Raw genomic sequence first — 23,574 nt, 5'->3', positions numbered from 1 at the left:
AGGCTTCTGTCAGCACACTCTGCCATAAAGCCCCGACTGGTGGAGACTGCAGTGATAGATGACTTTGTGGAACTTTCTCTCATCTCCCTACTGGTTCTCTGGAGCTCAGCCACAGTGATCTTGAGGTTCTTCTTTACCTCTCTCACCAAGGCTCTTCTCCCACTATTTCTTAGTGGGAGAAGCCAGGTCGAGAAAGAGTTGTAGTTGTCCCAAAAGTATCATGAAGCCCACGGTGCTCTTAGGAACCTTGAGTGCTGCAGATATTCTTTTGCAATCTTGGTCAGATCTGTGCCTTGCCACAATTCTGTCTCTGAGTTCCTTGGGCAGCTACTTAGTCCTTATGATTCTCATGCGCTCTGACATGTACTGTGAGTTGTGAGGTCTTATATAGACAGGCGAGTGCCTTTCCGAATAACTTTTCTTGTTTAATAAATTAGCAAAAATATCTACATTTCTATTTTTTTTTTCTGTCACGATGGGGAGCATATTTTACACTGATGAGCAAAAAAGACCTTTTTATGTAACCAGTTGGTTGTAATTAAACAAAGTTAAAAATGTAAAGGGGTCTGAATAGTTTCCGGACCCACTGTATAATCAGAGTCTTCAGCTTTCCAGCTGAGGCATAAGAATACGACTCAGTGATGTAACTGGACCCCTAACTATAATTCATTAGTTATGATACTTGTCTCGTATTGGGGCAAGACCCCCATTGGCTCCCTATGGCTCATGTACCCAGGTGCACCCTTCTGCCAATAATCTTTGTTGCTATCCAGAATTTATATGTCCTAGTTCTACATTGCTCTCTTAATGACATGGACAAGTAGGCTGGTCAAATGCATTAAACAGTCATCCGTTCCTACTACAGTTATTCCAAACAATCTCCCAATACACATGCACGCTGCTCGGCCATGCGTGGATGCGTTTTCTAGGAGGAGGGGATATCAACCACTTCTAGACTCTATTGGAAGCAGCTTATCTTCCTGAGAACAAGAGGTTTTGAATCCATTGGACTCAACCCCCCCCCCCCCCCCGTCCTAGATTCTCAAATGGTAGCTACCCTTCTACCAAATATGGAACTGAACACTGGCTAAATCATAGGACACTTAACAGTGGCTAACATACAACCTATTTCCTAAAAATATTTAGATCAAGATGTTCTTTCTACATATGGCCACCCCAAATAGGATCGTCTGGGTAAAAATTATTTTTTTAAAAAACAAATTAATAAAGTTCAGCACCCTCATCTATTAGCCAGAGCAGACTGTGAATACAAAGAGAAACTTTACCACTGGGGGACTCATGTTCCTGCATTACACAAGTAAACCAATAATTTTCATGGGAACTGTAATACATCATTCAACCTGCGGTGATGCTGCAGGGAAACTGAATGCCTGCTACCAGGTTCCCTCATAGATCAGCGTCGATCTTGTGATCAGTTTGGGGACATTTCCAACAGAAACTTTACAAATTGATACTTTACATAAAATTTGAATAAAGACCACAGGCCTGCATTTCTCTAAGACATCTGCAGTATAATAATATTCTCAAGCAAATGTAACATCGTTTTAATATCATTAGATCCCTCAGCATGAGATTTCCACTATGACACAGCAGTGACATAAATCATGCTGGTGTTCAGGCTGAGCCGCACAATCACACACGGTATGGATCATTAAATTTATAACCCTGGCAGCAATGAAGATATAAAACATACTTATCTGTAAATAGCCATAAATTACAATTCCTATAGTGAGCTGGCTGATAAACACTGATGGGAGATTATAAATCTTTAATAAGCTGTAGATATTACTTTTTTATTCAACAAATATAGGCCTTCTGTATGAGGTTCTGTTACTACTCCAATGGACTTCAGGGATTCATTGTGAGATATATCAATATTTACCAAGTAAATTGTGATGTGCACTAAGAACACATCCTAATATTGTTGTTTATGAAAGATTACGGCTTCCTTCCCAAAACAGCGCCACCTATGGTCTTAGGCTGAGTGTGGTATTGCAGCTCAGCCTCTTTCATGTGAAGGATACAGACCCGTAATACCACACTCAAATTATAGCCAGGAGTATAGCTGTTTTTGATAGAAAGAAGCAAATCAATATCATAGGCGCCTCAAGTTATAACAATGTATGCACATTTTTTCAATGTGGTTTGCTGGATTCTTCCTCAGTTTTGGATCTATTTCTTGGCGGGCAATTTACATTCTTTTTTGATCATGCCAAATACTTTCTGACCATTCACACAGGCATAATTGGTGGCAAACATTTCTTGTGCTGTTTGCCAAAGGGCAAGACATTACTTAGAAATTACATATTATTTACTGTCTTCTACACATTTCGAGAGTCGATGTTCTGCCGGTTGTTTCCAAGAAAGTTTTGTCTCTGTTTGGTCGGAGCTGATCACATAGTACAAGCATTTTGCAGCCGGCCTGTGAATAAAGGGAGGCATGTAATCTGCAGGCACGCTCAAAAATGCCTACTTACAGCGCCGAGTCTATTCAAGAGAGAATAAAGCATTCATGAGCTGTTCCAATGCTGTATGAAAACATTTCCTGTGGCATTTTAATCTATCATTGTAAACATCTTGGTCTCTTCGCTTGCCAAACACGTCAGCTGCCTTCTATTTGGGAACAGAAGCTGAGATACACATTATGTCATCCCCTATAACAACAGAAATGTCAGCCTTATCTGTGTATCCATTATCAAGCTCAGTTATTCTCCGCCATTGCTAGGATCCTTTGTACTTTTCATATAAACAGTAAAAAGTTAAGATCGGGTCACACCCACAGTATGATAAACTCTTGTTCTAGATAATACGAACGTCTGTTTAGATAAGTGACGATTACCAAGAATTATTACATAACTGAGAAAATTAGGACTGAATGTACTGTAGGGTGGTGAAGCTGGCACCCTTCATATTTTGTCTGAGACAGGGGATTTATTGAATGGGAACAAATTTGTTGGAAACTTATTGGTACGTTTTTGTTCTTCTCATTGTGGTTCATCAGCAAGGTAAGTGATTGAGTTACTTACTGAGTTCTTGTATGTAAAGTTCTTGAGAAGATGAGCTGGGACTAATAGTTTTATTATATTAAAAGATAGACTAAAGCCCCTCTCTAGAGGAAAGGTGGACCTTGAAGGAACTTTTTAGAAAAGGTTCTTCACAAATGTGGACAGGCTCAATTTTCGTTGGTAAATATTTAAGCCAGTTTAGGAAACACCTAGGAAGAAAGTTGGCCAAGCCCACTCTTACTAGTTAAACTGGGCAACAGTCTTAAAGTGTTGAGGGTATGTTGACTTCCCTAAAATGTCTGGCACGACTTAGCATGTCCATATAAATAGGCTAAAACTTACCTCATTTCCCCTATAATGAAAGGATCAGGCAAGTTCTAATCCATCTGGTCCACCTTCCCTGACCTCTTCCCTCGAGTAAGCGTTAGGAGACCCCAATACACATAAGATGATCACCAACTTCGCTCAATACACATCTAATATGTGTGGCCATGCTAATACACCTTCCCAATTAACCATAGGTGTGTGCTGCATGTGAATGAGGGAATAGCAATAAACCCATTCAATTTTGGATGATCTGCGTCATCTATGGTTTTCCAGACTGTAGACTGACGCTACCTTTTAAATGTCAAAAAGTCTGACAATTTATTCCCCTGACGTAAAGTAGGGGATGAACTATAATAAAATGGGAGATAACTATGAAGTGGATAGATTATTATATCTATAAAGTAATGCTTTGGACTATATTCTATATTATTTTTCTTCTCCCTTTCTGTATATTCTCTATATAGTGGTTTTAGGGTAGTGTTTTTTTAGAGATGGGCAGACCCGATGGTTGGGTTCATGTTTGGTGTTTTGTGTTCTGCCCCCTGACCCGAGCATATTGACGTAACTACCCATGGCTATGCTTGGCCAGCGGGTTGTAAGATCACTGATTATTTTACAAACAGTAGATCTCGTAAACTTTGATTTCTTTTGGCCGTCCAACCTTGTTATACAGTGGTGATGATGTATTATACTGGTCTGGGGAGAGGAAGCTTCATTTCATCCTCCTACAGATGAATAATTTGTATGACGTATGACACCGGAGTCTTACATCGAGGATGTTTCCGGTACTATCATCATTGCACTCATTATTGTAAACCAGAGAAGCTGAAGAGTAAATCCTTCATGTATGTGTTTACTAATGTCTATGACAGCCGGTGACACTGGGGATGACAGTGAATCATTGGCCTCGTACCGTCATGCTTAGGTAAGGAGAAGAGGAAGTTTGTGAATTCTTGAGACTTGAGCAGGATTATACACTGAAGATGTGATCACCAGACTTCTGCATTAGACCCTGAGAACAATCCTTTAAAAGTCCTCCTTAATTAATTAGTATTTTTTCCATTTAAGCAATGAAGTCTTATCTATTTAAAGGGAACATGTCACCAGATTAAACCCCCCAAACCCACAAAAAGTACCCTTTTCCACTGTTTGTAAGTCTACATGATGTCTTTTTATCTTTACAATGTTGCAGCATGTCCAAAAATAAGTAATTTTATTCCTACCTAAGAATCAGTCAAGGAGGTGGGGATCTCGACCAAGCAGTCAGGTAACTCCACCTCCTGACCGCCATTTGCACTGCCCACTGCAGCCTTCCCTTGCTGACGTCGCTGACCTGCTATCCAGAGATCTTGCGCATTCACCGCTTTACACCTTGTGGGAGTGCCTCTCGACCAGTTAGCTTCAAGCGGTACGTACTGCGCATGTGCAAGAACTCCAGCTAGCCAGAGCGTGACGTCAGCAAGAGGAGGCTGCAATGGGAAGTGCCAAATGATGGCATTTCATTTTTGTTTTTGCACATTCTGAAACATTAAAAAGATATAAAAAGATCTCCTGTAGACAGAGGAACAAGGTACCTTTTGTGGTATTTATTGTGGTAACAGTTTCCCAAGGAATAGACTGTGACCCCATTGTGACCAAGGCAACAGCCAAGAGCACATATACAGTCCATACTGCTCCCATACTGCTTTGAATTGAACTGTACTCAGGTCCTTAAGATCCAGCACTTCCCCTCCCCCCAGCCTATGTAATATAAAGTATATAGAGACTCATCTGGTGACATTAAATTGACAGTGGGCACCCACTACCATTGAATACAGGCCACAGCCAGAGGCTTTAGCAGGTATGCGTTTTTAAGGAAACATCACTGATGGGCCTCTATACACTAATATAGTGGAAATTCATATATTTTACTGCAGTTTTCTAACATCCAAGCAAATGAAAAATGCACAATTCCTGACCGGATCTGGTATAGAATTCATTGGGGCACACAATCCAGAGCTTCTTAGTATGTTGAGCACATCATGCGCATCATGAATATCACAATTCGAACACAATGGGGCAGATTTACTTACCCGGTCCTGTCGCGATCCTGCGGTGCGTTGTCCAATGAGGATTCGGGTCTGCTGCGATTCACTTAGCTCGTGCGCCCAAGTTCCTGCATCCATTGCTTCACCTGCTTCGCCCTGATGCTTGTAAGTGCGTGACTTGCGACACAATTCTAAATGTTAAATCCTACGCGTAATCCAAATCCGTTGGGTTGTCCGACGGCCCAACCCCCCATTTCTGTCGCTTGCAAGCCGGCGCCGATGCACCAAAATCCGATCGCGAGCGCCAAAATCCAGGGGAAATTCTGCGCAAAACGGAAATCGGCGGGAAGCCCAACGAAAATCCATCTGACAGACCCTTAGTAAATGAGCCCCAACGCGTCCAGTTGTGATAAATTTCCCCTTTATAGGTCCATACAGAATTATTGGCCGCACAGTTTGGGAATCCAACACTTTTCATGCACATCTAGTTTCCTCGCACTGTTTTTGGCGCACACTTAGAGTTGCAAAAAGTTAGTCTATGGAGTTCTATTTCACCCTTACAAATGTGGAGATAGTTCTCTTTTTGGTCCTCTTTTAACCCCTTGTGCTACAATCAAACATCCCAGTGAAAATTTTAGCACGATTTGTGTGCCAAAAACACGGACCCTGCTCCAACATTGATAAATGCCCCACATTGTGTTCCAGTATGATACATCCCAATTGCACTATACCCTTTGTACCCGAGAAAGCTGATTTAAAAGCCATGATCTTTCCCCATATAGTACCCATCCTGAACCATATGCATGACCTCCTACCAGGCCAACCAGTACCCTGCTCTGCACTGATGAGGGGGAAGAACCAAATCTGCAAATCTCTTACTTTTGAATAGGGTTTTCTGATCATGTTTCTAGGCTTCTTGAAGGCCAGGCATTAACTTCCAAAAGGAGGCGCTTGTAGCATCGTTTTCTCCATTTTCATCATAGAATAATGACTTTCATATTTTTCCTATGGATAACCATCATTGACAGGAGCTCATAGGCCAGTGATGGCGAACCTTTTAGAGACCGAGTGCCCAAACTTCAACAAAGACCCACTTATTTATCGCAAAGTGCCAACACAGAAATGTAATTTGTGATTTACACTTCCTTCTCTGTCACAGTTTTCATTGATACCAGCCCCCTGAGGACACCAATAAAGCAGAAAATAGTCCCAGGTAGAGATGTCATTTTAAAATACCTCTGTGCACAGCAAGTCCTGGGCTGTCTGGGACTGCAGGAAGATACCCGGAGTCATCTCTGGTGATGGCCTGAGTGCCCACAGAAAGGGCTCTGAGTGCCACCTCTGGAACCAGTGCCATAGGTTCACCATCACTGTCATAGGCTCTTATACACCTGCAGCTGCTACACTCACTTATAATTTACTAGAATTCTTTCTCTTCCGCTACATATGAGACATTTATTCCACTACACAGCAATAAAAGGTTTTCTTATCCATCGCCTGACGCTCTGTGAACTTTATTATCACATCTTCCATTTATTATGTCAGCGCGGTGCAGAATGTTCCTCTCTCAAGCAATTGCAGGGGGTGTTGCTTGAAAAATGATTTCAGCTGCCCAATAAAAGCTGGTTTAGATTGTGCGTTAATAATACCTGTGCTTGTAATGTCCAGCCGGGTCTGCTTAGTCTTACACGGTGCACAGTGTATTGTCTGGGAGACAAGGTCCTGGTTTACATCCTGAACTGGGAAAAAAAGCTATTGCAGAATTACTAATTTTGCTGTAACCAAGTACAGGTTCACATTCTTGGCTGTCTAGACAGCTCTCACATGTGAATGCGTATTTTATATTTTCCTTTTTATTCACATTATTAGAAAGGTAGCGAAAAATCTTTTCAAACTGGTGTTCAGATAAATACTTTACTACCAATAAGAAAGTTCACTCTGTTTCAATGGGGGTCCCTTCTCCGTTTTTCTACTTTTTGACATTTTATTTGGTTACTTATTGTTTTATTTTAACGTGAGCTTGTTTTTTGTGGTCTGGTTTTATTTTATTAGAACCCATTTGCAGTATATACAGTAAATAAATTATTGAGAGATGGTTGTTTCTTTTTTTTTTCTTATAGTATTTTTAAAAGTTTGTCTCCCTTGGAAAATCCCTTTAATTCCTGCACATATAAAACCTTGAGAGAATTGTGTTCAATGATTTTTATGTAATTATATGTGTCAGTAGATGACATAGTTATCAGTATTCTCAGAATCCGGCTCAGACATGCGGGGATGTGTATTATGATTTTCTCTGTATCGTGGGAGTCTATATCCTGATTACTTCTCTGGTTTTATTGGCTCCTTCAGCGATTCTGTTTTCTACTGTAATGTAACGTGTACATCGGCATCTGTTCCATTTCTCAGAACTGCTTTTGTCCAGCTTGACTCATTCATCCAGTGACTGGATAAAAAGTGTGTTGTTTCCAATAGTATTTTGGAAATTCTGCAATTATTTTATTTACTTAGTTTAGAATGTATTCCCAAGTCTGAACAGAAAGCTGTAGTCTCAGGGCGCATTCATGCGCCACATTTTTTGATGCGTTTTTGGAATATTCAAAATGCTTCAGCCTTAATCACATGTTGAAGTAACATTGCGTTTTAGCAAAAGCAGTGGAAATGCAAGGTTATTTCAACATGTGATCAAGGTTGAAGCCTTTGGAATTCGTCAAAAACGCATCAAAAAACGTGACGCAATGCATCTTGTTAATGCGTCCTCAGGGTGCGCTCCCACGTTCAGATTTTACGATGCAGTTTTTGAAGCCAATAGCAGGCGTGGATCATGGGAACAAATAATAGAGAGGTGCTACTCCTTTTCTCAATCTACTCCTGGTTTGGACATTAAAAACTGCTTCTGAAAACCTGAACGTGTGAACGCACCCTGAGCATGTGGTCTCAGCTTGATGTCAATAATTTGCAGGCTACCAGCTAATCAGCTAACATGTATCCCAGGGGAAAGAAAGTTTGGGCAGAAGGGTTTCAAAATGTCCAATCCTTTGTTTGACGACACCTTCCTTGTCATATGCAAACAGATACATGATGCCTGCTTGGCTTACCGGGACTGTTCCTTAAATTTGGAGCTGCTGTGGAAAATGTGAGAGAATGGTTAAGCTCTAAAACGTTGGCCAGTATATGCAGGACTCTCTTTAATATGCAAATATTGTTTGACCTTTACTAATGAATTCCAAGGACACATTGACCATGAGTTTATTTTGATGGTTCTTGCACTGATCATGTAGTGTATGCATGGGACATGGACCCGGAAGCTGTTGAATCCGTCCCTACATATTGGCTGTAACTGTACCTGCTCCCATTGGGCATGGAAGTTGTTGGAGAAAAGGATGTCTGGGTCTATAGACAAACAGCGGCACAGCACCAACATACGGTGGTATAAGTTTTTTTTTTTTTTACAGCCTCCCCAGGCCAGCTATATATATTTTTTTTTTTAAATTGGACAACCCCTTTAAGAGCCATGACTATAGTGACAGGTGCTGGCTGCCACACTGAAAAGGAGCCAATTGCTTCTATAAATTAGGCAAAACATCAGTTTGGCACCCAGTTGTCTCCCCTCCATCAATGGCATATTCTGAGCGTCATCCATCAATATATAATCCTGGCGCTGCCAGGTCCTGTGCAATTCACCACTATTATCCATAGGCATACAAAGTGCCAAGAGACCGTCCACTAGATCTCAGCATATATTGGTATATTCTGTTATATAACACAAAATAAGCTACAGTATGTGCTACAGATTTTCTTTTACTAATGGACCTTATGGATTACATTCCACTTTATAATGGGAAACGCTGAATGCTTCTGTTGGAAGTGTAATTTATGTCCATTAAAGTGCAATTTTAAGATGCAGCATAACCATTTACTGTATATACATTTGGGACTGTCCTGACTTGTAGCTATTGTCTTGTACAGTCTAGTCCTGCTAGTCTCGGGACCTTTGGTTATCACTCCATCCTCTACATAATTTATCCATTTTTTCTGTGCGATAGAACTTGGGAAGTTCTGCATAATTTGTATAATTTTATGTGCTGTGCTGTACTTTACACCACTTTTATGCCTAGAGATTTTTGCATTGACATTGGCATGTGCACAGCTTGCACACTAGAGGGCAGCAGAATAGCGTTGACTTTTCTATTAGACCCACATAAAGAAAATAAACGCATATTCTCTCATTTACTTTTTACTTTAGAATTTTTTTCTTGTAAGTACATACAATCTTTATTCACCATAATATATTCTTAAGTGATAGAAAATCAAATAGATTTACTTTGTTCCCGATATGTATATAGTTAGAAGATTATTTACTGCTTTGTTGTCTCTTCTGTTATAATGGATGTGTCCCTGCCCCTGGCATGTATGTTTTAGTGAATGCATGTAACGTTATTGGAGCGTCTTTTTCTTCAATTTTCCCTTATAATCTTTTATTGACTTAATAGACAACTGGGTGGTGCCATTCTACACGGTAAAATAGATATTTGGTCTTTTTAAAGTCTGGAATTGTCAGCGCTGATTATATAGTGTCAGAATGGCGATGAATTCACCCCTCCCCTATTGACTTAGTTGTGAATTTATGCTAAGAGGAATCACAGAATTGAGAGATCAGTAAAGTGGCATAAATGCCTGTAAATAGCAGTGCCTAAAACAGGGCCGCTGGTGTCCTACAATGCCCAGATAAACAATGCAATACCGCATTTATGAGACTACTATTCTGCCCTCCACAAATGAAGCAAAATAGAATCCACATACCAACTTTATGTGCCCAAGTAGTACCATGTTTTGACTACTCCCTCATGACCTACAACCCATCTATTTGTTCATACTACATTGGGCCAAGAATGAAATCTTGTGGACAGTGCAGAGAGATAATGCTGCCCTCTGCAGGCAAAAGTGGATAAAGCCAAAGTGACTACAGGGTCCCCTACTTAAAGGGAACCTGTCACCAGGAGACCCATTTTCAGCACTCCCCCAGTCCCCGCAGAGCATAGTACATACACTGCCAAAGTGTTTTTGTATAAAAAATAGGTTTTACAGAAAAAAAATATGTTATATTGTACCTTTCATTAGCATCTGCTGTGTGACTAGGCAGTTGCCCAATGGGAGGGGCTGGAAAGGAGCAGTTCCCCGGAATAATAAATACCGTTCCTAAGAAGTACCAAGTGTTATGCATAAAATAAGCCTTCACACAGCTCTCTACATGAATAAATGAAATCGATTTTTGAAGCTGGGGAGCTAAAAATGAATGAAAAAAGGCTTTGCGCGGCGGGGTAAAAAGCTACTACTGTGTCCATATCAGTAATAGTAAAATCGTTGCTATAAATAATACAGCGTGTGGTATAAGAAGCTTGACTCCCAGTGTATCTACAATAAAGGAGCTGTGCTCTCCAAATACAGAGGACCTGTGGGGGTCCTAATTTTTCGGACACCATAGATCTAAAATTTATGACCTTACACGACCCTAGAGTTCTATGTTGACTTCAGGTTAATGATATTTAAAGGACACCTGTCATCAGGTCTCTGTCACTAGTCCTGTCACCTCTACCTGTTGGAGCAGCTCACAAGGATCCCATCCCAGCCTTTATCTAGTTATTTCATACATTATTCATTGTAAAATCATCTATTTTTTATCATGTAAATGAGGCTGGTCACATGGTCAGAGGCAGTGATGTCACCCCTGTTACCCCTCCCCTCTCCACCCCCTGCTCATGTCTGTGTGTAATGTATAGTAAAGCATTGCTAGTGTGTGTGCTGCATCTGCTGACAAGCTCTTTCCTCCCATACACATGTAAGAGACACAGACATCAGCTGCATATGAATCTGACATGTTCTGCTGTAACATGGCTGCCTGGAGCTGCTGTATCTCTCCTAAACACACACACAGGCTGCAGGGGGTGTGGCCACCAGCACCAGGAAGCACATCATTATACAGCCTCACATCATTATACAGGCTGTCAGTCATGCACTGGGGGGTGGCTGTGCCTCCCACACATAAATAGAGTGGACAGCTTGAATATGATAATAACTCATTGGACATTTCCAATGCTTACAGCTTTAGGACCTCATTGCTTAAGTTTACAGGCATGTAGAGGGACAATGAAGGGATAGAGGCAATGCTCTCTAATGGCAGTTTATGAAAATATATTTAGTTTAGGGGGGTTATTTTGCATGACGGGTTCTCTTTAATGATAGAATATAACATAGCCGGAACAGATCTGTGATTTCCCGGTAGCTATTCCCTTGCGGTGTATATTATTATAGCTTTGGAAGAATACATTATGGAGGATCTGCATGTGTCTGCCTCATCTGACCACACACAGAGCACAGATAATGAATCGTCACAAGACTTATCCCTATTAGACGATGAAACAACTATTATTCATCTACTTCCCGGATTGTGTAGATAATATTATTGTAAGCTCCAGGCTGGAGGAGAAGTGTTGGGTCATGGAAACGTAACCCCATCATAAATATACAAATCACTGACCCTGAGCTCAGAATCTTATATGATTCAGCACAATCTAAATTGATTGGGATTGTAGTAAAAATTCTGAACAATCTCTAGAAATTCTGAACATTTGGCAAATCTGCTCTTGTTCTATGGATATCCCTGGCCTAACCAAACATCAGGGGATTCTCTAGTGACACAATAATGAACCCATGCCACAGGTCCTCATAGGCCCAAAAGAAGCAAACCTTGTTTGGCAATTACATGGGAGCCAATGAAATAATACTGGGGTCTGTTTCTTGTGGGTTAAATTTGTATTTAAAGGCTATATGGCAGTGGTGACTCGGGTGCACAATCTTAGTGAATCGGGGCAGACATCAATCCTCGTTGGACAACGCAACGCAGGATCGCGACAGGACCGGGTAAGTAAATCTGCCCCATTGTGTTGTGTTGTAGAGATCCATTGTTCAGATGTGTTCACTTGAAACGACAGGGTCCCAATGCAATATCCACCCAACTATAACATAGTGGGGCAGATTTATCAAGCAGTCTGAAAGTCAGAATATTTCCAGTTGCCCATGGCAACCAATCACAGCTCAGCTTTCATTTCACCAGTGCTCATGAATATTTTAAAGGGGAGCTGTGATTGGTTGCCATGGGCAATTGGAAATATTCTGACTTTCAGACTGCTTGATAAATCTGCCCCATAGTATAGTATTTAGTACTGGTCTCTTTGGGGTAGAGAAATCTTATCGGCCCTCTAACACATCCCACTGACCCACACTCTTGAAATATCTATATTATTAGCTTAATTATATATCATATATTACTATTGTATTAGGATTATTAGGATCACATTTTACTGCCTTCGATGTAAGGATACCTCACAATGTATCCGTACAATGGAGGGCTAGGACGGATTCCACAATGGGATATGATGTCTTAAAAGTGAACGCCAGTTCACCAGACGCCAGTGATTGTCCCCATTGACGTTGCGTTTCTTATATGGACAGTGACATCACTGCGGAACACCCTGAGTCTACGAACAGCGAAGGACAGGCGTGGATGCAATACTTTTAGCAATACTCCAATGGCCTCCGTTGAGCATGTACGTCGCTCACATGGAGAGAGCAGTTTGAAAAGATGTATATTGCTGTATTTTTCCATCCTGTATTCCTGACAGTATACGACATATACCAGGCACACAAAGGCAAAATAGATGCCCCCATCTGCCAGTATATGTCTGGCATATACAATATACATAAATCGGGGTGTGAACGTAGCTTAGATTGTATAAGTACATGTTTTATATAGATCAGTGATGGCCAACCTATGACACGCGTGTCAGCACTGACACACATAGCCATTTTCAGTGACACACGGCTGCTGGAGAAAAATTGCTGTAGTGCAGTTGTCTGTTGTCTGGGGCCGGTCGGGCGGTCGGTTGGCGATGTGGTCTGCAGCGAGCGGCTGCATCTCAGTCAGAGAGATCGCAGCTGCTGCTCCTGTCCTCCTGTCCTGCTCTGCGGAGGCCGCCCAATGACGCCAGAGTGGAGCGTGGAGACAGAGCAGCCCCAGCTCACAAAGACGCAATCTATGCTGTGCCTGCGCGGGAACATCTACACAGGAGCTGAAGCGGCCTGAAGAGGAGTAACGGAGGCCCGAGGCGTCGTTGGAGCCTGTGCCAGTTAGGTAGGTTAATTTATTGAGTTGAGCTCTGCCGGGCTGGGCTGTGATGTGCACTCTTTGGGGGGCACTTCTCAGGACACAAATGTCCTTAAAACTAGCTGTTGCTGGACTGCCACAGGTTCGCCATCACTGGAATAATTCCCCCTCCCCCTCACTTATCTTAGTTCATGGCACCCCACACAAGTTAAATAACAGCAAGACCAACAAAAGAAACCAACTGACAGATTAACAAAGAAGTCACTAAGCAGGTAAGTTAATTAACTATACGTATTTGTTATTTAAACTCTAAATATCACAAAATTAGTTTTTTTTTCTCAAGGTGACACACCACCCGAGTTATGCTCGGTTTTTTGACGAATTTTGACACACCAAGCTCAAAAGGTTGCCCATCACTGATATAGATAGAGGTTTCCAGTTCCAGTGAGATAAATTGTTTTCATGAGCAGATGTCACTTAAAGGGAACCTGTCAGCAGAAATTGACCTAATAAACCACTACCAGTATGTTTCCAAGCAGCTGAACACCTTCTAAAACATGTTTTTATCAAGATCCAGTGTGATGGCCTCGTCCAGAAAATTGACTCTGAAGTGAGATGTAAATTGGTTGTATAAAGTCAAGGAGGCGGAGATTTCAACACTAAAGTCAAGCCCTCTCTTCCTCAGAGAGTGCCCTTTACTGTAATTGACGGTCCTGTATCCAGCAACATCATTGACCAGATCTCCTGAAGTCGGATGCATGATGTCAGTCACAGAGGAGGAGGCGTTCAGAGCTCCCCATCTGGACTTCAGTGTTAAACTCTCCTCCTCCTTGACTTTATGCAACCAATTTACATCTTCCTTCAAAGTTGATTGATTAGCCACCAAACTGGGCTAAGAAAGAAACAAAAAATAAAGGTATTATGATGCTTGAAATTACTTTGGTAGTAGTTTAATTGGCCAGTTGATGATGATAGGTTCCCTTGATTGGTCAGCATGACCAGCAGTGAGTAGCTGATCCTTATCTTACGTCCATTGCTTTGGTTTTGCTTATGTTACCCCTCAGTGCTGCTGCTTTGTTATGCAGAATAGTAACAGTAAAAGTGTGTAGGTTTCTCAAAGGATTGCTCAACTCCACAGACACCACATGTATTCCACCGACTGAATCATTTTACCCATTTACAGTAATTGCTCCTCTTTTTAATTCTCTTTGATCTCACATTTCAAGGACTTTTCCTTGTTTACTTCATAGTTTGCCTTTTCCGAGAAGATGGGCAAACGTAAAACACATAAAACTAAACCTAACATTGTGTGAATTCATCGAGGTTGCTACACATTACCAGAAATGTGCATAAAACACTGACCCTGAATAATAGACACTTGTTGTTGTGTTTATTAGAACCAACGCAAAAGTCTTATGATTATATGTAATGCTGTGTTTGTCGTTCTTTATATCTATTAAAGGGAGTCTACTACAGTTTTGACCATACAAAGCTGCAGACAGTGTTAGATATTAGTCCTGGAGATTTATGTGACCATACTTTGTGTGTTGCAGCTGGATTGTGAAAAATGCATTTATATTCCTGGAATGTATCAGTATTCCAAGTCCAGCTACAATCCTGGAATAGAAATTGAATTTTTCACAGTACACAGAGCATCTGAACTATTACCTTACACTGTCTTCTGGTCTTCAACCAAGGAGCATTGATATATTTGGCTATAGCTTCCACTTTATTGAACGACAGTGAATGTGCTCATAGCATTTCCCAAACTTTAATACAGCAATGAAAATGTTTCATAGAATAACCTTTTGGTTAGAAGTGACAACCGCATTGGGAGCTGTAATAGTTACCATTTTAGTTCAATACCGATAAAACGAGGAAAAAAGATGTAAACATAACTTTGCTGATCCAAACATAATTTAGCAGTCACCTTTAGTTTAGATGATTTGGAAGAAAACATCTGTGGGAATCTGAGAGCCAAGAGCCACAATGATTCCCAGAGGAAGATCCAATAAATCTCTAATCCGCACTACAGGAATTGTTCTGGGGTCCCAGCCCACCGACCACAACAATGTTTTCTTTTGCCTGTTTCTATGACCTGTCAAAACATCTTATCATGTTTTCACATTTACCATAAATTCATCTGATCGCAGATATTACAATCACATGGAACTGAATCACATGGAATTAAGCAACAATTAATTTCCTCCACAGCCACCACTGGGGAAGTTACATGCATCAAGTTGATGGGAGGGGGTGATAGACAAGGACCTCTTCTCTTCTGTTACCTTTTATATTTGTATTTGAAAATTGGTTTTTGGAACCAGTTGAACCCTCAAATACATTTTTAAGATGAATCTTTCAGGTAATTTGCTTCCTCAGAGTAGGTTATAATAACATTTATTTTATTTCATTTATGACTTGACTCATAGGGAATACAGTGGGAGTCCCGATAAACCAGCAACAACATACAGTCTCTGACAGCTTTCCCTGGATGCAGATGTAAACACAAGAAGCTGTTGATCACTGTGGTTTTGGTAATCAGGACTCAGAACATTTACTGTCAATCATGGTGGGTGAGGTCATCAGGACTCTCACTGTCAATCACTGTGTGTGGGCGGGGTAATCAGGACTCTTACTGTCAATCACTCTGTGTAGGTGGGGTAATCAGGACTCTCACTGTCAATCACTGTGTGTGGGCGAGGTAATCAGGACTCTCACTGTCAATTACTGTGTGTGGGCGGGGTAATCAGGACTCTTATTGTCAATCACTGTTTGTGGGCGGGATAATCAGGACTCTTACTGTCAATCACTGTGTGTGAGTGGGGCAATCAGGTCTCTCACTGTCAATCACTAAGCCTAGGCAGGGTAATAAAGGACCCCTTATCAATCTCTGTGTGGGTGGAGTATTGAAGGCTACTCCTATCTCTCCTAAGAGACTATTCAGGATTTACTAAGTGATTGACTTCCTTCTGTGTAAACACACAGATACAGGTAAAGCTGTCAATCACTTAGTGTGGGTGGGGTAATAAAAACTTCCTGTCAATCATTGTGTGTGTGCTAAGTAATCAGGACTCATACTGTCTCTCCCAGGAGTCCTATCAGAAATAACTCTGCTGTTTACACAGAAATGTTGCTCCTTATCATATACTCTAACATGTTATAGAACTCATCTTCTCTCCCACTATCATGTCCTGCTCTCAGATAGTTTAGTAAAAATCACCTGACAATGTCACTTTAAATGAGAATCAAGGCAAGGGGCTAGTTAAGTAGTTATTTAACTATTCTCCCACGGTTTAGTCTACATTATGTTTCCAAGTACAGGCGGTCCCCTACTTAAGAACACCCGACTTACAGATGACCCGTAGTTACAAACGGACCTCTGGATGTTGGTAATTTACTGTACTTTAGCCTTAGGCTACAATTAACAGACATAACAGTTATAAAAGGTGTCTGTAATTAAGATTTATTGTTAATCCTGGTTCTTATGACAACCAAACATTTTTAAAATCCAATAGTAATAGAGACCCAAAACATTTTGCCTGGACCTACAATTATAAAGTATACAGTTCCAACTTACATACAAATTCAACTTAAGAACAAACCTGCAGAACCTATCTTGTACATAACCCGGGGACTGCCTAGATTATTTTACTGATATATTAACCACTATATTCTAAACCTGGACGGAGATTAAAGCCTTCAATGTCCATATGTGACATGGACCTATACATTTCTGTCAGAGATGTTCCTATACACACTTTCTGTTCTCTGCATGGGTAAGGGATAGAAGTTTCACATTCACATCATCCCTGTGTCTTACTACAAGCAGCTGCCTGGAGGAACTTATGGAATTCCAGCTGTTAGCTCCAGTTCCTCAATACGGATGGGCCGGGCTTGTGGGATTGTGAAAACAGTGAGAGCACTGGTCGGGCGGGCGATGATATAGAGCACAGCTGTACACAGCATCCATGGGATATACAAGCTGGGTGTCTGGATTATAGGGGCCCGGCCGAGCTGTGGAATACAGGAATCTCCAGGAACATGATATAAGGACAAGGCATGCTGAAAAGGTAGAGTCCTCCATCTTTGTTCTTTATACTGGGGAGTGTATACATTGAATAGGTAAAATTATATATATGCCTATGGAATTGTAGTTACTGCAAGTCTTAAAGGGATGCCAACTTCTTAATATAGCTAATATCTGGTGTGTTTGCATTACTTTCTATCAGTTTACATTGCTTGTCACTGCATTTAGGCTTTTCATGTCGTTCCAGCGTGGGTTTTCCAAATAGCTACAGTATAATTTTGATTGCTTTTATTAAATTTTTTCGTGTAGCCCTATGCAAACTAAATAAGGGAGAACTAATGCAACAACAGTTATTGTTTACAGATGTAGCAGAGCTGAGTGTGTCATTGGCCCGAGCATGTCAGGAGTGACTTTAATGGGAAATCTCTTAATTAGTAGGTATGTTTTATAGATGGAATATACTTTATGGGGGAAATCCAGAAGCTGCATCCTGGATGTACATGGTACAGTATACTGGAGGTAGTCGGTTTAACTACAGTCTTCTAGACAGCGACAGAGAACATATTATCATAGGACACTGGGCTGTATTCAGTGCAAAACTCATCCTCACTACACTGACAAACCCAGCTCTGCTACATTGGAAAATAAAAATGTAAATACTGCTGTTACAATGTGTATGAATGTGCGATGATTGTCTATAACTCTGTGTATCACTTTCTGGGGTGGAGCTATCTCCATTGTTTTGCTGGTAGTAACATGACCTGAGGGGTTGTACCTCACACAATGAAGTTATGAAAAATTTCCTTCACTTTGATAGAGAGAAAACTGTAGAAAACATATGAACCAAGACAATCTACTCATTGTAATGATGGAATCGCAATTTCTATACTTGCCCTTCTCTATCTGTCTCAACATAAGACTTCATTTCTAAAAAAGAATAAGTTGGTTCCTAAAATGTATTGATAGTAAATGATATTGTATGCCCACCATTACCTGCTAAACATTTCCATAAAATTGAGTAACTTTGCTAATTCTCTGCATTACTTAATTAACTGTTAGTAGTCCAGGATTGCATTCATAATTCTACTGTCTACTATTAAGCAAGAGCTGCATTCATAATTATGCTGTATTTCATCAACCCAGAGTTGCATCATTACTTCTGTTCTGTTCACTTCAAAGAAGGGAAGCAGCACTCCAAGATAAATAGAAAATATTTATTCCACCAGTGGTGAATAATACGTTTCGGCTACCTCTATGTAGCCATTCTCAAGCACAGTGTAAAGTGGTACAGGGCGGGTTTATATCCCCCCGCAGGACGTGACATCATGAATAAATAAACAGATAGTGTGATAATAAATTTAACAATATTCAAAGAGTATAAACAACATAACAATGTGCATTATTATTACATCACATAATCATGGCTCAGTGTCAAGTGTTGGAAGCAGTGTAGCCGATCGATAGTCTCCCCTAGTCTCTAGGGGACAGTCTCTCCCTATTAACCCAGAGCTGAATTCATAATTCTGCTGTCTTTTATTAACCCAGAGTTGCATTTATAATTCTGCTGTCTTATGCTGTCATTACTTCTGCTCTGTTCTATTAACCCAGAGCTGCATTCATAACAACAGCTCTTAAAAACAAAAAGCTTGTCGTCAAACCTTGATAACTTTTTGTAGAATAATGGGATGTAAATTAATTGTATTTATAATTTAAGTTGTGTTTGAAGAGATCTTTCAGAAGCACCTTTGATAAAGCTTATTAAAACTTTTTTTGTCTGGCTCCTGCTGTTATATCTGGGATGAGAATACCATCATATCTCGACTTGAATGGCTCCTGCTGTAACATCTGGGATAAGAATACCATCATATCTCGACCTAAATGGCTCCTGCTGTAACATGTGGGATTAGTATAATCTCTGATCCTGGTATAGGTGTCTTCTGTAGTGATGGGTCGTTCACAAACACGAGTACAAGCACAATAACATGGCCCTTTTGAGTCAAAGACGGGAGTTGGCTCCCTTCAGTGAGCCGATAACTCAACTTAACCCCGCCCCTATTCAGCTCACCACACCCCCTTTAACCGAATAAATTCGGGTTAAAAGGGGTGTGGAGTGGGGTGACTGGCTGGACTGTAGCCCCCTATTATATATTTAATAGAGATTGGATCAGGAGCTAGAATGATCCGTCTCATTGAGAAGAGCCGGACTTCCCATCACTAGTCTTCTGCTCTTACAGCTAGAGTCTGGGGGATCTCCAATAGTGGATTTTTAACCTCTCAAATGTTGTGCCAACTGCTCCTGCTGTAACATCTCTAATCAGAAAAACACTTTCTCTCCTCCCGGATGGCTCCTGCTGGGATCAGAATGATCTCTGATCTGGGTATAGCTGCCTCCTGCTCTAATGGTTGACCTTAATACTGAATTTCTAACCTCTCAACTGTTGTCAATAGTTAAGGAACTTTTTAGAAGTTTTTTATTTTAGCCCTTGGAGACACCCTGAACCCTACCTCCTGCGGGGCTGGGAGAGGCATAAGTGGCTGATCTTGTCTGCCAGTCTTTTCAGTATGTGCCAGTTAACCCTCAGGGTGCCATAGGAAGCATGTGGCATGTGCCTTTATATAGATCACTGGCTAAGGCACATCTTACAGATACTCCTTGTACTACGGTGAACATATAAGAAAAGATGACAGGATCATTATGTTTTAAGACCCTGTATGACGCCAACATGTCAATTCCACGCAGCTTTTGAAGATCAGGCTGAAATGGAAAATCTTAGAAGTCATCGCTGCCTCAAGTTAAATATTTATTTTACCAAATGATAGGAGATAAAGACTAATTGTGCTCCTTTTAGTGGATTTGCCTTTGAACAGGCCAGAAGCTGAAAAAAAAATTGGCTGTTAACTGACGGGAAAAAATCCCAGTGTTATTACCCAATATGGATGACAAAACATTGTAGCCTGTGTGGGAAAGTGGATCATATCCAATGTCTGGAATCGTTTATCTTCTGCTAAAGTCATAAGGATGACTGCTTTATGTATTTCACTGAAATTCCTACTGATTACTCGTATTTACTTGTGATCTGGGAAAGAAGCGAGTGCAACACAGAATTGGAAATGAAAGGATAAACATTGCACTTTGTAAGAACCGCAAGAGGAAAAAGAAATTAATGTCCTAAACGACGGCAAATGAGTTAAGTATGTTTAGGTTGTAGCAATGACGGCTCCCCTAAGTGAACCCAGATTGTTAAAAAGGGAAATTTAAAGGCATTATTCTAATATATTGAAGCATCTGTCACTTGGGCTTGGTCCACGCTTGCGCTATAATTATATGCGCTACGTTGGCAGCAGAATTATTTATGTGGTCATGCAATCAGAATCACTACTTGACAATATGCAGGAACTACCCAGTGGGCTCACGGTCAATGCTCCGCCCTTCCATAGAGGGCAATAAAACAACACACGTCGTTTGACCTAGTTGGCTGCGGGCAGAGTCACATCTTTTACCCAAACATTAAAGATTTATTCCCATGAATGTATATTTTGTTGATGTTGTGTCAGGGATCTATGAAGAATAGTCTATGGATGGCCATTCTTTCATGCACTCACTTCCCATTTTGAAGTTAATTGGGGATATTTATCATACACCCACCAACCATCCGGCACAGCCAGATATATCAAGAGGCTTCGGTGGAGAGTTTTATTTCTACGCCAGGTTCTACACAGGTACAAAAACATCCTGTGCCAGGCCACTCCCCTACTGGCTGCGCTCCTTACTCCCCCCCCCCCCCCTCCAAGCCCCCCCTGGTGTGCGGACTAAGGAAACGAGAAAATAATTGCAAGTCCTAGCGATATGCTATCATTTCCAATTATTTCAGGGCTTTTATGCCACTTTTATAGCATTGAAGTCCAGATAAATACTCCCCAATAGCTCTATGTGAAAAAGATCCCACATGATTTACGACTACTACAAAACTACTTGCACCATACAAAGCACCATATATAGGTACACAGTGTATTCATGACTCCAAAGCATATCATCAGTACAATGTGCATTTTATAATTCCTGTGGCTACCACTGTTTAATTATGTATATGTATGTCCCCCAAACTGTATAATAATACCCCTTAAAGAGAACCCGTCATGCAAAATAACCCCCCTAAACTAAATGTATTTTCATAAACTGCCATTAGAGAGCATTGCCTCTAATCCTTCATTGTCCCTCTACATGTCTGTAAACTTAAGCAATGAGGTCCTAAAGCTGTATGCAAATGACCTGTGAAATGTCCAATGAGTCATTAGCATATTCAAGCTGTCCAGCTTATTCATGAGTGGGAGGCACAGCCACACCCCCAGTACATGACTGACAGCCTGTATAATAATGTGAGGCTGTATAATGATGTGCTTCCTGGTGCTGGCGCCCCCTGCAGCCTGTGTGTATAGGAGAGATACAACAACTCCAGGCAGCCATGTTATAGCAGAACATGTCAGGTACTTGTGTAGCTGATGTCTGTGTATTAGGAGGGTGCAGCATGTCAGCAGACGCAGCACACACTAGCCATGCTTTACTATACATTACACACAGACATGAGCAGGAGGAGGAGAGGGGAGGAGTAACAGGAGTGACATCACTGCCTCTGACCATGTGACCAGCCTCATTTACAGAATAAAGAAAATATGATTTTGCAATGATTAATGTATGAAGTGACTAGATAAAGGCTGGGATGGGATCCTTGTGAGCTGCTCCAACAGGTAGCAGTGACAGGACAAGTGACAGAGACCTGATGACAGGTGTCCTTTAATGTGACCCACCATCATTTATTGCAACTTATATTGCAGCCACACTTATGATAACCATCATTTTTTTTCCTCTCCCCTGCCAAACACAAATGTTTTTGACCCAACGTTCCTGTACCCTGTATATAGATTCGCCAGCAATGCACATGCCCCCTCGATCCATAGCCCCCACACGGCACATGTCCACTCGGTATATAGAAAATCCCAGTACAGGGAGCAGGGAGGCCCTGGTAGGGGGTAGTGGGTACTGTAACTGCAATGGGTCCCTCCTTTGATTGAAAAACGGGGGCCACATGAACGCAGTCCCACTAAACCCTCCATGATGATGGCCATGATACCCATCATTTGAGCACCCATCTATAAGACCCCACACACACATTTTCTGTTAGCCCATCACAAATTAACCTCCTTTACTATTTTCAGCCTTTTTATTCATCCCCCTCTTTGTATCTCATTTTCTTCTGTACCCCCACTCCCTCTCATATTGTCCCCCCCCTTACCTTTCCCAATTCCTCTGAATCAGTTTTGCTTCTCTCTCAGTCTCTGCCATGTGTGGCCCTGAATTGGGCAGATGTCATCACATCACGTCTACCAGCCTCTGCCACACATAGCAGTGGTTGGGGCCACAAAAAATGACAAGTTTCTTAAAGTAGTTTTCTGAAATTTCAAAAATTTGTAAAAAAATCACTGTCTTTCACACTATTTTATTAAAGCAAATCTGCCATCAATATCAAGCATGATAAACTACTTATGCAAAGATCCAGGTACAGTGACTGTTTAAATCTTCTTATATTTGTTATACATGGCTCCCTTCCACCTAAAACAACTTTTTATGTTATGCTAATGAGCCAGAATGGCTCAGAGTGGGGGGGCATTACCAGAGCCCCTTTGTGCTGCAGCTTCACAGTCTGTTACACCATCCCCCTTCCCCTCTGCTCCCTCAGCACTTCCCCCTCCCTTTGCAGCAGATGAAAGTTCAGTACACAGCACTAAGGGGCTCTGGTAAAAACCCAGGAGCCCTTTAGGCTCATTAGTATAATTTTAAAAGTTGATTTTAGAAGTAAGGAGGTCATGTATAACAAATATAAGCATATTACAACAGCCATGGTACCTGGGTCAATGAGTAAGTGTCCCTGGTTTATCATGTTTGATTTTTATTGTAGATTTCCTAAAAGAAGTTATATACTATAGATAGAGAGAAGGAGATTATTA

General features: G+C 41.1%; 1 protein-coding gene across 6 annotated transcripts in view; it reads left to right on the top strand.

The window, feature by feature from the left end:
- The window catches only part of STARD13 (StAR related lipid transfer domain containing 13), a 213,520-nt gene that overhangs the window by 150,115 nt on the left and 39,831 nt on the right, over positions 1 to 23,574 (top strand). Inside the window, exon 1 of one of the 6 annotated variants that reach the window (XM_072134405.1) lies at positions 2,910 to 3,026. The exons of 4 other annotated variants lie outside the window; for them this stretch is intronic. In XM_072134405.1, the coding sequence (XP_071990506.1) occupies positions 2,960 to 3,026 (67 nt within the window). In that variant the 5' untranslated portion in view covers positions 2,910 to 2,959. Of the gene's footprint in view, positions 1 to 2,909; positions 3,027 to 17,460; positions 17,615 to 23,574 lie in introns of those variants that run through there. One more of the 6 variants, XM_072134407.1, reaches the window with a different exon arrangement.

Source organism: Engystomops pustulosus, chromosome 2, assembly GCF_040894005.1.
Source record: "Engystomops pustulosus chromosome 2, aEngPut4.maternal, whole genome shotgun sequence".
NCBI classification, from domain to species: Eukaryota; Metazoa; Chordata; class Amphibia; order Anura; family Leptodactylidae; genus Engystomops; species Engystomops pustulosus.
Note: the sequence above shows the minus strand (reverse complement) of the source record. Positions and strands in the feature narration are given on the sequence as shown.